A 16979-nucleotide genomic window follows, 5' to 3' on the forward strand; every position below is an offset into this window, starting at 1 on the left:
ATGTCAAGAGTGTGCAAAGCAGTAATCAAAGCAAAAGGTGGCTACTTTGAAGAACCTAGAATATGACATATTTTCAGTTGTTTCACACTTTTTTGTTATGTATATAATTCCACATGTGTGAATTCATAGTTTTGATGCCTTCAGTGTGAATCTACAATTTTCATAGTCATGAAAATAAAGAAAACTCTTTGAATGAGAAGCTGTGTCCAAACTTTTGGTCTGTACTGTACATCCAGATGACATATGACTGTCACTCATGAGTATGGCAGCAGTCAGTAAGGAGGGGGTGAGGTGAACAGCCAGTAAGGAGGGGGTTAGCGGAGCGGTCAGTAAGGAGGGGCTGAGGGGGGCAGTCAGTAAGGAGGAGGTGAGGGGAGCATTCAGTTAGAAGGGTGTGAGGGGAGCAGTCAGTAAGGAGGAGGGGAGGTGAGCAGTTAGTATGGAGGGGATGAGGTGAGGAGAGCAGTAAGTTAGAAGGGGGTGAAGGGGGCAGTGAGTAAGGAGCGGGTGAGGGGAGCACTCAGTGAGGGGAGCAGTCAGTAAGGAGAGGATAAGGTGAGCAGTCAGTAAGAAGGGGTGAGGTGAGCAGTCGGTAAGAAGGTGGTGAGGCGAGGGGAGCAGTCAGTAAGTAAAGGGTGAGGGGAGCAGTCAGTAAGGAGGGGGTGAGGTGAGGGGAATAGTCAGTAAGGAGGGGGTGAGGTGAGGGCAGCAGTCGGTAAGGAGGGAGTGAGGTGAGGGGAGCAGTCAGTAAGGAGGGGATGAGTGGAGCAATCAGTAAGGAGGGGGTGAGGTGAGGGGAGCAGTCAGTAAGGAGGGGGTGAGATGAGGGGAGCAGTCAGTAAGGAGGGGGTGAGGTGAGGGCAGCAGTCAGTAAGGAGGGGGTGAGGTGAGGGGAATAGTCAGTAAGGAGTGGGTGAGGTGAGGGCAGCAGTCGGTAAGGAGGGAGTGAGGTGAGGGGAGCAGTCGGTAAGGAGGGGGGATGAGTGGAGCAATCAGTAAGGGGGGGGGGTGAGGTGAGGGAAGCAGTCGGTAAGGAGGGGGTGAGGTGAGAAGTCAGTAAGGAGGGGGTGAGATGAGGGGAGCAGTCAGGAAGAAGGGGGTGAGGTGAGGGCAGCAGTCGGTAAGGAGGGGTGAGGTGAGTGGAGCAGTCGGTAAGGAGGGGGTGAGGTGAGAGGTCAGTAAGGAGGGGGTGAGATGAGGGGAGCAATCAGGAAGAAGGGGGTGAGGTGGGGGCAGCAGTCGGTAAGGAGGGGTGCGGTCTGCACTATATTATGAACACGCTTCCTTCTTTTGCTTCCAAAGTTCAGAGACGTTTAGTTCCTTTTTTCAGAGAACATAAACTGGTATTTGTTATTAACTTCTCCTGTAAATTTCTCCTTATGGAGATTTCCGTTGCTAGAAATATTTATTTTACTGCAGATGTTCAGAAGCTCAGTAGTGAGCAGCCTGTGTAGTGAGATCTGCAGTCAGTCCTCTGCCTGTAGCAGTGGGTGCCTGTGCCACGCTGGCACCCCCTAGCCCTAGGAATAGAGAGAAACCTTTCTTACCCCGCACCTGGCCAGCACTGACTCAAGGAATGTAGAAGAAAGGCGTTCTGTATACAGTCTGAGAGCGACTCACGCTGTGTAGAGATCTTAGCCTGACCGTATTTCCCTTCAGCATGGCACTGTACGCTTCTTCTGTCTCTGAGGCTCTTTTCTCCATAGCTTTGAGTGGAGAGGATGCCACATTAGAAACCTGCATGTAAAGAAATTGCGCTACAGCAAGTTTGTTCCATATAAGCAGTCGTAAGAACATTTTCTTTAAACTTTAACTTAGTACTTACCACTACCGGCCACTTTATGGATTCCTGCTATAGCAGTACTGGTGCGGCACATGTGAAAGTACCTCTATAGGGTTAACATAGTGGACACTCAATGGAGAAAGCCAGTTACTCAGTGCAGTGCCTTCCAACAAATGGGTCTAACTGTACCAAACTTGATGTTGCATTCCTGCAATGGGGACGTACATTTACCTGGAGTAAATGGTGGCCGGACTGGAGCTGTGCCCTTAAACAAAATGATACCTATTAAGAAAAGAAAATAATTTTTATAAGAAAATCGTGTGCAAAAATTTTAACGAGGGTCTCCAACATTTAGTAAAATTGTGCAGGGGGCAAAACCTTGCTTACCTTTTGGACTCGACCGTATCCAGATCCACAAAATATGGTTGTGGTCCGTGGGCAGTCTACATTTTTTTGGTGGACCCATTGACTTCAATAGGTCCATGGTCCACGCTTTGCGAATATGTTCTATCTTTTTGCAGAATGGACCTACTGATGTGGAAAGCACAAGGATTAGTGTTGAGTGAACTTGTGGTTTCAAGTTGGGCGTACAAGGTTCGGGTTATTTAAGAATTCCGTTATGGATTCCGCTACCACGGACCATAGCGGAATCCATAACAGCGGAATCCATAACAGAATTCTCTAACCTTTTACGCCCAACTTGAAACCACATGTTTGCTCAACACTAACAAGGAGGATCCATGTGCCTTCCTAATCCGTATTTCAGTTCTGCAGAAAGATAGAACATGTCCTATACTTGTCTGCAAAATGCAGACCACGGACCCACTTAAGTCAATGGGTCCGCAAAAAATGCGGATGCGACATGGACAGTATCTGTATTTTCTGGATCCACAAATTGCGGGCCGCAAAATACATATTCGGGTGCATGAGGTCTTAGAATGCCCGTGGTGGGCCTGCTGCAGTGCTATTCATTTCCCATGATGCTGCAGCCAGTCACTGTCCACTTGCTGTTCATGCACAAGGAACCACACAGGCCACTGATTGGCTGGAGTGGTCAGGAGTTGTCACCTCACCACTTCTGCTGAGAAAACAGAGCCTGGCCCAGGGCAGCAGCGCAGGATCTGCCAGGTAGCTAATCATCTATTCTTTATTACGGGTCCATGCCCTGAGCTGTACAGTTTCCTCTTGAAACCTGACAACCCATTTAAGACTTGTTTATGCCAGTCAATGTAAAAAAAGAATTGTCGCAGAATGCGCTCCAGCAAGGAGGCGGCATACATTTTTGGTGTATTGTGTGGTGGTTTTCTGGTCCTCATATTGGGAAATATGTCAGGCTGCAAATGTCTGGTCCATGACCACCCATCTTTATGGCTTACCTACTTCTTATAAAAGTAGTGAGAAAAGTCGCAAATTTTATTCTGTGACATGCTCTATAATTTGTATGACCATAAAAACCTTTCTATCTGCTTAAGTTGAAATTGTTAATCCTCTGGCTCAATTATCAGTGCAATAGAGTAAGGGAAACTACTGATGGCACCTTTTTCTCATGAAGTACCTTAAAGGGGTTGTTCACGCTTAGAAAAACATGGCCGCTTTCATCCAGAAACAGCCCTACACCAGTCCATAGGTTGTATTTGGTCAGCCCCATTCATGTCAATGGCGCTGAGATGCAGTGGCAAACACAACCTATGGACTGTTGTGGGGCTGTTTCCTGAAGAAAGCGGCCATGTTTTTCAATTCCTAGACAACCCCTAAGCGACTGCTAAGTTGGTCCTCATTATGGTTGCATACAAATAGACAAGTGTGTTTAAGAAGCCCCCATCTGTTTTTGTCAAAAGTTTCGTTGTCTGGAATGTCGTCCTATTTTTTGATAAGGTGGATTCTTATTCTGTACTTGGAGAACAGGTTTCGTAAGTCAAGGAGAGGACAGCCTAATGTAACCTGCTAATTGAGACTCATGCTTGATAAAATAGCTATGTGTGCTAGGATCCTGAGGTTACATGGCCACCTTGCCTATCAATATGAGCAGTGAGAGTAGACACAACTTTTTTGCTGCTTTTTCTTTTCTATTTCTACATATTTAAAGGGGGTGTCTCACAATGACAACCCCTCCAGGGCATTTAGATGTCGTAGCAGGGGGTTACTCTGTTATGAACCATTTTTAAGTATTCAGGTGGGCCTGGGGAAACCATTCATTACATGGACAGCCATAATACGTGGTGATAACAGTTGATCGACAGGGGTTGGAGATGCCAGACCTGCAGCTATCAGGTAGTCACTATTTGAGCTGAGCCGCAGTACTTCTACTATATCATGGGATCACATTCTCGTTGAGGTGGTCTGCTGGCAGGCCAGGAGGGTCTTGGCAGACCAAGATCAGTTTTATAATTTCTAAATTGAGCACCGTCATCATAACTGCAAGTGCTAAGAGGAGTCAGTGAGGAGCCAGAGGAGAAAAATGGAAGAAGGCTAAGGTGTTGACTGCTTATGTTCTTTGTACCGTAACAGTTGTAAAATTCTATATTTTAAAGAAGTATTCCCATCTGAGATATTGATGGGATATTGCTAGGAGAGCTGCTTGTCCCTTGTCTTAGAACCATTGCTATCTCAAGAACAAGATCCTCAAACTGGAGGAGAGCACACTGCACATGCACGGCCACCCTCGGCTATTTTTCTTCAGTCCCATAGCGGTGAATGGAGTGTAACCATGCTTCCCACATTTAGGAGTCAAAACAGGTGTTGATGGGTATTCAATAGGGTGCTGCTTAGTATACATACAGTTGGCTCCTCCAGTTTTTGGACATTTTTCATATTTCAGCCTCTGTACTCCAGATATGAAACAGATCCATCAACAATTCATGGTAACTAGAGATTTAACGTATTTGAGAGAGGTTGATTTTGGTGGGAGTAAAAATCATAGGCACAATCCCTTCCTAGTGAACAGAACCTTGCTATTCCCCATAGTGGCCATTTATCTGTGCCTGGTCAGTTTCTGTCAAAGTGTAAAGGCTCTTTTACTTTTGAATGGGGGCAGGGCAGGGGTATAAGCCGATGCCTGACACCACTAACGGCAGGTGATGTCTTAGACCAAAGGTTTGGACTTGTTGAAACGCCATTGACCAGGCATTCTCTTCCCCCAACTTCTGCTGTCAAGAAAGAATCACGTGGTACACATGGTCGTCCAGTACCGCTGAAATTGGTGGGTTGAGCTTGCAGTAATCTAATGTTCCTGGCCAGCTGTAGTTCCCAAATTGCAATGTGTTAATGTGCTTTTAAGATGTTATAAAAAAAAAAGTCCCACTGATTGTTGTGTGCTTAAAGGGTTAACCTACATAGCACGTTAAGATTTAAAGAAGATGAGTGAATGAGTCGATCAAATTGAACTTCATCTTCATGTCTTTTTTTCATATAAGGGAGAAACTAAATTGACCGTTATGTGCTGCTGACTGTTGCTGACCACAAACTACCAAGAGGAAACAGGCAACCTGCTTTCCTCATCCACTTCAGCGAGGAAGGACATGTACAGACGTGGACAAAATTGTTGGTACCCTTTGGTCAATGAAAGAAAAAGTCACAATGGTCACAGAAATAACTTTAATCTGACAAAAGTAATAATAAATTAAAATTCTATAAATGTTAACCAATGAAAGTCAGACATTGTTTTTCAACCATGCTTCAACAGAATTATGTAAAAAAATAAACTCATGAAACAGGCATGGACAAAAATGATGGTACCCCTAACTTAATATTTTGTTGCGCAACCTTTTGAGGCAATCACTGCAATCAAACGCTTCCTGTAACTGTCAATGAGACATCTGCACCTCTCAGCAGGTATTTTGGCCCACTCCTCATGAGCAAACTGCTCCAGTTGTGTCCGGTTTGAAGGGTGCCTTTTCCAGACTGCATGTTTCAGCTCCTTCCAAAGATGCTCAATAGGATTGAGGTCAGGGCTCATAGAAGGCCACTTTAGAATAGTCCAATTTTTTCCTCTTAGCCATTCTTGGGTGTTTTTAGCGGTGTGTTTTGGGTCATTGTCCTGTTGCAAGACCCATGACCTGCGACTGAGACCAAGCTTTCTGACACTGGCTAGTACATTTCTCTCTAGAATTCCTTGATAGTCTTGAGATTTCATTGTACCCTGCACAGATTCAAGACACCCTGTGCCAGACGCAGCAAAGCAGCCCCAGAACATAACAGAGCCTCCTCCATGTTTCACAGTAGGGACAGTGTTCTTTTCTTGATATGCTTCATTTTTTCGTCTGTGAACATACAGCTGATGTGCCTTGGCAAAAACTTCGATTTTTGTCTCATCTGTCCACAGGACATTCTCCCAGAAGCTTTGTGGCTTGTCAACATGTAGTTTGGCATATTCCAGTCTTGCTTTTTTATGATTCGTTTTCAACAATGGTGTCCTCCTTGGTCGTCTCCCATGTAGTCCACTTTGGCTCAAACAACGACGGATGGTGCGATCTGACACTGATGTTCCTTGAGCATGAAGTTCACCTTGAATCTCTTTAGAAGTCTTTCTAGGCTCTTTTGTTACCATTCGGATTATCCGTCTCTTAGATTTGTCATCAATTTTCCTCCTGCGGCCACGTCCAGGGAGGTTGGCTACAGTCCCATGGATCTTAAACTTATGAATAATATGTGCAACTGTACTCACAGGAACATCTAGTTGCTTGGAGATGGTCTTATAGCCTTTACCTTTAACATGCTTGTCTATAATTTTCTTTCTGATCTCTTGAGACAGCTCTTTCCTTTGCTTCCTCTGGTCCATGTCGAGTGTGGTACACACCATATCACCAAACAACACAGTGATTACCTGGAGCCATATATATAGGCCCAATGGCTGATTACAAGGTTGTAGACACCTGTGATGCTAATTAGTGGACACACCTTGAATTAACATGTCCCTTTGGTCACATTATGTTCTGTGTTTTCTAGGGGTACCATCATTTTTGTCCATGCCTGTTTCATGAGTTTATTTTTTTACATAATTCTGTTGAAGCATGGTTGAAAAACAATGTCTGACTTTCATTGGTTAACATTTATAGAATTTTAATTTATTATTACTTTTGTCAGATTAAAGTTATTTCTGTGACCATTGTGACTTTTTCTTTCATTGACCAAAGGGTACCAACAATTTTGTCCACGTCTGTATGTGGCTTGCCATCTGTCAAGCATTTGGGAGGCTGAGGATTGACAAGGATGACTAGTCGTTATTAGGGAGTGGGCTAAGCAGAATCATTCTGTATTTCTTGGAGGGAGATCTGTAGGCATCTGCCAAGCTTCTAGAGCGTAGCCCAAAACAACAAGGTGATCTCTTTTTCAGAATAATTAGAGCTACAAACTGCCAGCTCCTAGAATTGTACAACCAAAGAGACTATAATTATTGGACTTTTGGTTAAACTGCAGCTTTTATTATAACATTTATTACATCTTTACCAATCTGTGCAGCACTGGAAAAAATATTTTTGTAACATTTTCCATTCTGTCACTCCAGTGTTAAGATGAAAAGTATATTTGGCTTTGTAGTATGTAGACTACATTTAGAGCAGATTGTAGACAGCCAATAATACCAAGTATTTTATTTTAGCTAGGGCCATGCCTACCAAGGAGGCAAACCACGTGACTGCTGTGGGACCCAGGGGGAGGGGGCCTGATGATGAACTCCTTTCCCTGTTACTACACAGATTCAACTGCATTTTCCAACAGCCACCACTCGGGGAGCTTCGAGGGGACTCAGGCTGGATGATACATTTGGTTGGCTTGCTTCGAGATTGAATTTCACACCAGAATTGTGTCGCAATTTTGGTGCCAAACATTGTGTCTTAGTCACACTCCTTCCTACTCCTTGTCAAGAAAGTTTTAAGAATTGGAGAACCCCTAACTGTGCCAAATTGCTACAGTTTTTAGACAGATTTTAGGTTCAGACAAATTAATAAATCCGGGTCATTGTGTGAAGGAAAACAGGAAATTGGTCAGTGTATGTATGCCAGTAGTGTAAAGGCATTGATAAATATGGTGTTCAGAACGCACAACATATTTGAGACATCTGTTACACTTTTTCCAACGTAGAAGTCAGATAACGTTTTTATTACTTTTTTAATAATTAATGTTAAATTTGTCAGAAATATGGGGAATAGCACTTTGTGCTCCATGTTGCCTGGGGGTGTTTGATGCCGGCATGCTGGGAAATTGCATGTGGCAGGAGGGCCCATAATAAGTTTTGCTATTGAGACTTTATACCGTGATTTCTAAGATCTGGGAATAAAATAAGCTTGACATGGCTTAGGTGCATAAAAGGTTTACTAACCTATGATAAAATACATGAAATAATATATACAGTGTTGTGTCATCATGCAAAGGTTTTGGCACCCCTGGTCAAAATTACTTTTACTGTAAATAGTTAAGCAAGTTGAAGAGGAAATTATCTCCAAAAGGCATAAAGATACATAAAGACACATTCCCTTTGTATTTTAAGTAAAAACTATTTTTTATTTTCATCTTTTACATTTTCAAAATAAAAAAGGAAAAGGGCCTGAAGCAAAAGTTTGGGCACCCTGCATGGTCAGTACCTAGTAGCACCCCCTTTGGCACGTATCAGAGCTTGTAAACACTTTTTTGTAGCTAGCCAAGAATCTTTCAAGTCTTGTATGAGGATTGCCATCTCTCTCTTTCTATATGACGAGCAAAAGGGTAACAATGTTTTGAACTTTCAGGCTTCATATCTCACCATCCACTACAGCTTCAAACATGAGACTACCATCATTTTATAGACAATCATCTTGGCTATCTCATACATAAATTGGACTTGCAACTATTTAGCATATGCAGATTCTTGTCATGTAACTCCATTGATCGATCTCTTCTACACAATCCTAATGTTGGTGCTGCTGCATATGGTCGACTCACTTGGGTACAAATACAGCTTTTTTTTCAACTCTACCCACAAGTGTTTGATTAGGTTGAGGTCTGGGGACTGTGGGGGCCAATCCAGCACCTCTAATCATTGTCATTAAACGATTTCTTCACCAATCTCAATGTATGGTTCGGGTCATTGTCCTGCTGGAACAGTATGTTGCCCTTTTCATACCTATAATACTCGAGTGTACAAAGTATCTTGTCTTGTAGGACACTCACATATAGCTCAGCAATGAGACCATCCAATGCCTTTGGCTGTGAAACAACCCCATATCATCAGGCTTTCTTCACCGAACTTGACAGTTCCTTCAATTTCACGACCCATTAGCCCTTTTCCCTTGTTTTTTCTAGACCTATTTGCATCCATCAGAGCCCAGTCTATTGACTTTTGTCTCATCGCCCCAAATCACCCTGTAACGGGGTGCCGAAGGCACACTCGGTCTCCCATCAGCCGCAGACCTGCTGCTTAGCTTCAGGAGCGAGGATCTGGGTTTGACCTCGTACCCAGGGCGGCTTTAATAGCTGGGAGACTCCCTGCTCCTAGGTCTGCCTTGAGCGCCGAGCTAATCACTCGGTGCTTGACTGGTCGGTCTGTCGGTCATGTGACGCTGGCCACGTCACATGACCCTCACTCCCCACTATAAATACAGGCAGCCTGCTAGCCACAGGTTGCCTGTTAATTTAGGTTCCTGGCAGTTGTTGGATACCTGTATACTTACCTGATCCTGTTCCCTGACGATCCTTTGCCTGCTCCTCCTGTACTGCGCATCCCTCCTGATATTTTGACCTCGGCTTCCACCTGACTATTCTTTGCGGACTCCTTTGGTACTTCTTGACTCTCCTGGTATTTATGACCCGGCTTCTCCTGACCATTCTTTGCTTATCCCTCTGTACTGCGTTGTTCTCTTGGTTTTGACCCGGTCTGTTCAATATCCGTTATTTGTCTTGTCTGTCCTTCCTGCACGTATCCTAAGTTAAGGACTGCCGTCCAGTTGTCCCCTGTCATCAGGATTCGTGAGGCAAGTAGGCAGGGTGAGGGTGGAGCGCAGTGGTCACTATCCTCCCCCTGTGTGTGTGTGTGTGTACGTGACCGTTACACACCCGTTTCAAATCTTATACTCTTTCTCTTTCGATGTTGAGGCTTCTTCACCTTTTTTCAGGCCACCAGTTGGGCCACGGCGCTTGCATGGACATCTGTGATCTCATTATTACTTAGCATACGAGCGACCTCCACTGCCATGTTTGTCGTGCCAGAACTGATAGATCTTGTGATGAGCTGACTTGTTGATTCTGATATTTTTCCTGGATGTCCACCTTTTGGCTTTGGAATGGATGGACAGACTTCATTTCATGTTCTTCCAACTGTCATGGCACTGACAGTTGGCAATTTTCTTGGCCAAGATACCGCTATCGATGAGCTGGATGATGCTGTTTCTCTTTTCTTAGGAAATCTTCTTCATGGCTGCTCCTGGATTCAAACCAGTGACCTTTTGCTTGGGAATAATCAACCTTATAACACACCGAGCTGTTAGGGAATGTAAGAACAGGTTGTAATTTGTAGTATACAAGAAGAAAAATATTGTTCCACCACCAGGAGCAAAACAGTAATAATGCATTACATGACAAGAATCTGCATAACTAATCATATGCTAAATAGTTGCAAGTCCAATTTATGTATGAGATAGCCTAACATGCCCTGAAGCCTTCCATAGACATCTATGCAGCAGGGTATAGGTAGCCGGGCAGAAAGCTCTGGCGTGTGCCCTCCCAAGGTCCCCATGGAAAACTGCAAAGCAGATAGAAACTGCACAATCACAACCACCGCTGCTGTATCGCAGTGGTGGCTGTGACCATAGGCTACCAAGAGTAAACACGACAAAGCATGAAATCCAGATATCTGAAAAAGGATTGAAGATGGAAAATTGAATGTATTAAGTAAGATATTATTTATGCTATTTGGGATTTAAAAAGCTTTTCTGCCATTTTAATACTGATGACCTATACTCAGGATAGGACATCAGTATCTGATTGGTGGGGATCTGACACCTAGGATCCCCACCAATGAGCTGTTTTAGAAGGTGCTGGTGCTCCTGGAAGTGCTGCGACTTTCTCACAGCTCGCCAAGCTCAGCCCCGTACATTGTATAACGGCTATGCTTGGTATCATGCTCAGCCCCTTTCACTTGAATGGGGCTGAGCTACACCTAGGCCACGTGATAGATGAACGTGTCATCACTGGCCTAGAGAAAGCTGAGAGAAGGCCACGGTGCTCACAGGAGTGCCACTGCCTTCTCAAACAGCTGATGGGCGGGGGTTCTGGGTGTTGGACCCCCACCGATCAGATACTTATGACAACTGATTCACAAGATGGGAATACCACTTTAATTCTTTATGGGGGGATGGGAAAGAACCAGCATTACCATCATTTAGTTTTTACGTTGTAAATATTGCAACATTCATTTTGCAACATAAATAATGATGATAACTTTACTCTCTGGGTCAGTATGACAACAATACCAAATATATATATTTATGTGTGTGTGTATACACATATATATATATATATATATATATATATATATTACTACTAGTTTTTAGTTTTTTTTTCACTACTTTTGCACAATAAAACCCTTTTTACCAAAATGAATTTTTTTTAGCATCGCCGCACTCCAAGACCCATAATTATTTTACTTTTCGTTCGACTGAGATGTGTAAGGGCTTGATTTTTTTTTTGTGAGATGACTTGTACATATCACATTTCATTCCATTTTTGGTAGTGAATATGCAAAAATACAGCAATTCTGCTTTGCTGGGTACATTTTACTATAATTGGATAGTGCAGGTTGTTACAGATGCAGTGACAAATATGTGAAGTGAACTTTATTTTTTCAATAGAAAAGGTATATATTTTTTAACTTCTGAGTTTTTTTTTTTTAACCACTTATTAGTCCCACAAGGTGACTTGGACATGCGATCCTTTGATCTCTTCTGTAATGCACTGTACTACTTATATAATACAGTGTATTATACTGCCAGTAGCATATTATCAGCCTGATGCCCATATCCTGCAAGCAGGCCTGAGGGCCTTCATTAGTGTATTTATTAGTGCAGGGTTCCTCAACTCCGGTCCTCAGGGCCCACCTGCCGATCATGTTTTCAGGATTTCCTTAGTATTGAGCAGGTGATATAATTAGCGTCAGTGCATCAGGACTTACCACAGGTATTCATTCTGTGGGATATTCTCAAATCATGATCGGTAGGTGAGCCCTGAGGACTGGAGTTGAGAAACACTGTATTAGTGTACAGACATTTGCGCCCCACAGTCTCCTTCATTGGGGTACCAATGCCTGAGAGAGGGAGCTCTCTCCCTCTCAACCACTTAGATGCCATGGTCGCTATTGACCGTGGCATCTAAGTGGTGAAACAGCTTGGAACAGCACTTCTGCCGATCCAGGCCGTTAGAGCAGGAGCCTGGCTGTCATATGAGAGATGATCCCCTGCTCTCCGCTGCAGAAGACCCGTGCAGTGCTTATTCTAGGCCGCTGTAAAAAGGCGGCTTAGAATAAAGTCCATTGATGATCACTGTAAAAACATATATTGGCATTCAGGGATTACTGTAAATCCAATGTATAATCCTAGTCTTCTGATCCATAGGAATGGAAAAATTCCCCATGAGCCAGAAGCCAACTACCCAATATTAGGAGGGAAAAGTAAAAAAAAATATAACATGTCCTATTCTTGTCCGCGCTTTGCGGAAAAGAATAGGCATTTACATTGCCGGCGCCCATTCCGTTCTGCAAATTGCAGAAGGCAACACGGACGGCTTCTGTTTTCTGCGGATCCGCGGTTTGCGGACCGCCAAAAACGGCACAGCCATGTGCATGAGGCCTTGTGGATATGATTTCCTTTGTATCCAGTTTGCTGGCAAGTTGCACGTTTCATGCAAATGTTTTATAGATTCTCAAAAATGTAAAGGCTGGTATATGTGATGGAAAATGCAGAAATAAAGACATTATTATTGGGTTGCAGTGTACAAGTTACTGTAGACTTTAGGCACCTGAGGGGTTAACTGCCGCGCCCTGTCATATAGGCCCTGTCATAGAGGCCGTCTGTATGCTATGTGATTCTGCATCCGACACCCGCCGCCTGTATATGTATTAATGGGTTAGTCATCTTCATTGGCACTGGCCACAGCCCCTCCCCTCTTTCTTGTCATTGGTAGCAGCGGCACAGTAGAGACTCTCTCCTTCTCCACTGTGCTGCTGAGGAGAACATGGCAAGCGCTGAGATCAGCCTGCGCCATGTTCTCTGATACTAGGCTGCGAAGTAGCGCAGCCCAGTATTGGTAAATGGCAAATCCCGGTATCAACTCGATCCGGGTACAAAAGTATTGATTGGGTATTGATAATTCGATACCTGATGCAACCCTACTGGTGTCTATATGATCATATATTGTGCCTGTGAATAAAGCAGTGATATGTAGGTTAGCTTTCTGAGCAGATCTCAGTGTGGTTTAGCTATAGTACAGTGTGTATAATACACGTATATACAGTAGATATGTATAAGCCAGGACACATCTATTCCCTTAGCCTGATGTTTTGCCCTCTCAATCAAGGAGAGGGCAGGGGGGGGGGTTACATAGCAGAGCTCAGATGATTCAGCCCCGCCTCTTAGTGCTTGAATTGCTCATTTGCATATTAATACAAAATGCAGATATCTCTTCAGCCGTTTAGCATACAAACAAAAGAAAGGTATAGTTTTAATCAGCATGATGAGCCTTACCAGGCAGTATGTCTGGTTTAATAGGGTTGATCCTGGTGATAGAACCACTTTAAATAAGTGTTTGACCTATTATTATAACAGAGATAAGAGTTATTAGATGACCAGTGAAAGTCAAAAGTACAATTCACACAGCTAGACAAACAGTTAACCCTTTGTGACAGAACATCTCAATATTTTTAATAAAGACCATTTGAAAAAAATGATATTTAGTCCAAAATGAGTGAAATGCAATCATAAAAAAAATTGCCTTCCAAGGTGTACAGAGCCTTTAAAGCTTTGCCATGCCCTCAGAACATCCTTCTTATTTCAGGTCAACTTTGTGACGTGTCAGCTGTTTGCTCTTGTCATTGCTGTGTGGTTCCGTACCTACCTGTGTCCAAGAAAAGCACATGCCTCTATCCGCCATGCCATCGCCACAATGATTGGTGTCTACCTGGCTGTATTTTGCTTTGGATGGTAAGTTGTAAATGCAGTTATATGTGCTGGTCCACCTAGTATTATTTTTACTTAACTGAGCTGGAGCTTAAAGGGGTTATCCGGATTCGTGATATTGATGATTCATCCTCAGAATAGGTAATCAGTATCAAATCAGGGGTGGTCTGACTCCCAGCACACCTGCTGATCAGCTTTTTAAAGGGGGCACGACTTTCGTGCGAGCGCTGCATCATCTTCAATGTTCACCTGCACACAGCCTGCTTTGTAGTGCTGTTGCAGCGTAATTATTGCTTCTCCCATTTAAGTGAATGGGGCTGTAATTACTCCTGTACAAGGGAGATGGCATGCAGGTAAACATTAAAGAGGATGCAGCCCTCGTAGTGTCGGGAGTCAGAGCACCAGCAATCTGATATTGATGACCTATCCTGAGGATGGAATAGAGACATATGGAATGTCCCACTGTTGTGTGGAGAAAAGGGTTCCTCTTTAGTGGTAAGTGCCCACTTCAAGGGGGGCTCATAGTGGTACATTCACATTCACATGTTCATCATGGCTTTAGTTTTCTAGTTTCCACAATGGATATGAGGGATCTTGTGGACTTACAATGGGTTGTTTTTTTTTTACTGGGAAGAGTAGAAAGCATAATGTCCAGTTCACATTTAGACACTTTGGCAGTGTACACCAGGGGTATTACATGACGTAAACGCACACTTGCCTGCAGGCATCTATGTACCCAGCCTATATGAACGACTTGAGTGTCCTTTTGGCATACAGAGTGCTCAGCGTGCATAGCCCTACTTTTTTTGGACTCCAGTAGCCTCCATTCCATCTCCCACATTCAGCCCATGTTCTCTACCAGGTGAGACAAGGGGCTCTCCTGTACAGTTTACCTGTGTGCTATCTGCTCCCCGTCACCACCGGTTCTCTTGCCTCAGACTATTGCATTCGATCATGTTGGGGGTAAAGCTAACCCCACTTCCCCCTGCTAGTTTTAAGCTGCTCTTCTTGGCTACAGTAGTTGCCCCCTCTTTCTCCTTGGCTGAGGCAGGGGCTGATTGGCCATAGACTCTAAAGGGAAATTTCCCGGCGGGCTGATGCCCAGGGGGCCACCTGAGACCTCCTCATGTGGCCAGTAGCCAGGTAAGTAATGATCTGTCGCTCCAAGAGTTAACAAAAAAAGGGAGTTGTAAAATGTAACCAGAAATTCGGGTAGGAAGAAGGGAACAAGGGATAAGAGGGGTAGAGAATTATAAGGTGCCAGGGGAATACTCTAAATGATGGAGTATTGCGGAATTGGACACTAAGGCTGCACCCTATGTATTTAAAGGGATTCTGTCACCTCGTTTTAGGTTATAGAGATGCGGACATGCACGGCTAGATTGCCGCTAGCATGTCTGCAATTATTTTAGAGATATGCAAATGAGTCTTGTAAGGTGCCCAAGGGGCTGTACGAACCTTCCTGGTGCCCAGCCACGCCCCCCTCCGAATGAGCCCAGCACCGCCTATGTCCTCCGAATCTCCTCCTTTCGTCACAGTTAGATTGCCGTAATCTGGCGCATGCGCAGTTCCTTCCCTGAGGCTGGTGCCAGCACAGGGAAGGAACACTATACCGGCACTGCGCATGCGCAAGCTCGCGCATCTCGAGATTACGGCAATCTGTAACCAGGATTGGCATTTCTTTGGCGCGCCCACACTTCATATGCACTCTGTGTATATTCCTTTTTCAAGTTTTATCTTGCTCTATATTCACAGTTCACCCGTTTGGGTTGAATTAAAGGGATTCTGTTACCTCGTTTTCGATTATAGAGCTACAGACATGCTAGCGGCGATCTAGCCCCCAAAGAAATGCCAATCCTAGGTGCATTAGTGAAGAATTACAAAGTAAAAGATAAAAAAAACTACATACTTCTGAGTGCAGTAGATACTGGTTTTGAAACGGTATATTAACCACTTACTTTACCAGGGAGGGGAGTATGAGATAAACTCAATCCACTCGTACCCTCACCTCTTCACAGATGTAATGGATTCCTTTTCCCAGAGTGGTAAAACAGGGACCTCACAGGATGTAGCATCAGAAGTTTGCTTTATTCCAATTAAAATTAACTTGACGCGTTTCGGGGAAGTAAATAAGTCCCCTTCCTCAGGAGCAAGTTATAGAAGCTTATAAATCTATTGTGATGTTTTGCCTTCTATATTTTAGGTACTCCTTGCACATATTTTCTTTGGTTCTTTTGAACTACTGCATCATGATCTATGCAAGTATTGAAAACGTTCACAGGTAAGGAGAGCATGAAGCAAACGTTTCCTTTGTGTTACCTTGAAAGGGTTGTCTTAAAGGGTTTGTGCCATGATTGGTGTAAAAAATGAAAATTAACAACATATAGTACATGACAATACCTTTTTAACAAAGCTAAAACCAGCCCTGCACCTCACATGGATCCAGAGAGCTCCACGTTCACTGCTCCGATTGCTCTGCTAGATTATCTGCAGCCTGGCAGCTCAGGGGGCATGTCCTGTATGCTGCAGTTCTCTCCCTATAACTCCTTCTAACAGAACATACGGCTGGTGGCAGTTGAATTTTTAACCTGAGCACTTTCGACCAGCTCAGTGAGACGGACAAAAAATACAAATAAGAACAAACAGCAGGTGGCGCTATGCAGATACATTTGTTGAATAGCTCATTGGCTATATTACATTTTTAATTACATGCAATTACAAAAGTATTCAGATCCAGGTGCTGGCTTGAAAAATGTAGATAATGCTGTGATACAACCCATTTAAGAAAGAAGATGGAGTATATACAATCAGAGACGTCTTTATGCCTGTGTGCGTCTTGGTTTCACTGCAGGTGAATAAAGACGCCATTGTTTGCATATACTGGTGAGTGCTATCTCTTCCAGGTTGGTTGATCTTTGAGGTCATCTGCCATATCCCTGGCATGCTCCTCTTCCTGTTTGTGCATACTGTGAGACTGTGACAGGTCTAACACAGGTTTGCTTTTGCTGGTGTGCCACAATAAATGCACTGTTTGGACTTTAAACCTGGTGTCCTGAAGC

At 43.8% G+C, this 16979-nt stretch overlaps 1 protein-coding gene across 1 annotated transcript in view; it reads left to right on the forward strand.

Moving 5' to 3' along the window:
• Positions 1-16979, forward strand: part of MBOAT1 (membrane bound O-acyltransferase domain containing 1) — a 62650-nt gene that overhangs the window by 3807 nt on the left and 41864 nt on the right. Inside the window, exons 2-3 of the mRNA XM_044294194.1 lie at positions 13799-13944; positions 16124-16201. Coding sequence (XP_044150129.1) covers positions 13799-13944; positions 16124-16201 — 224 coding nt within the window. The remainder of the gene's footprint in view (positions 1-13798; positions 13945-16123; positions 16202-16979) is intronic.

Source organism: Bufo gargarizans, chromosome 5 (genome assembly GCF_014858855.1).
Source record: "Bufo gargarizans isolate SCDJY-AF-19 chromosome 5, ASM1485885v1, whole genome shotgun sequence".
In the NCBI taxonomy this organism is placed as follows: Eukaryota; Metazoa; Chordata; class Amphibia; order Anura; family Bufonidae; genus Bufo; species Bufo gargarizans.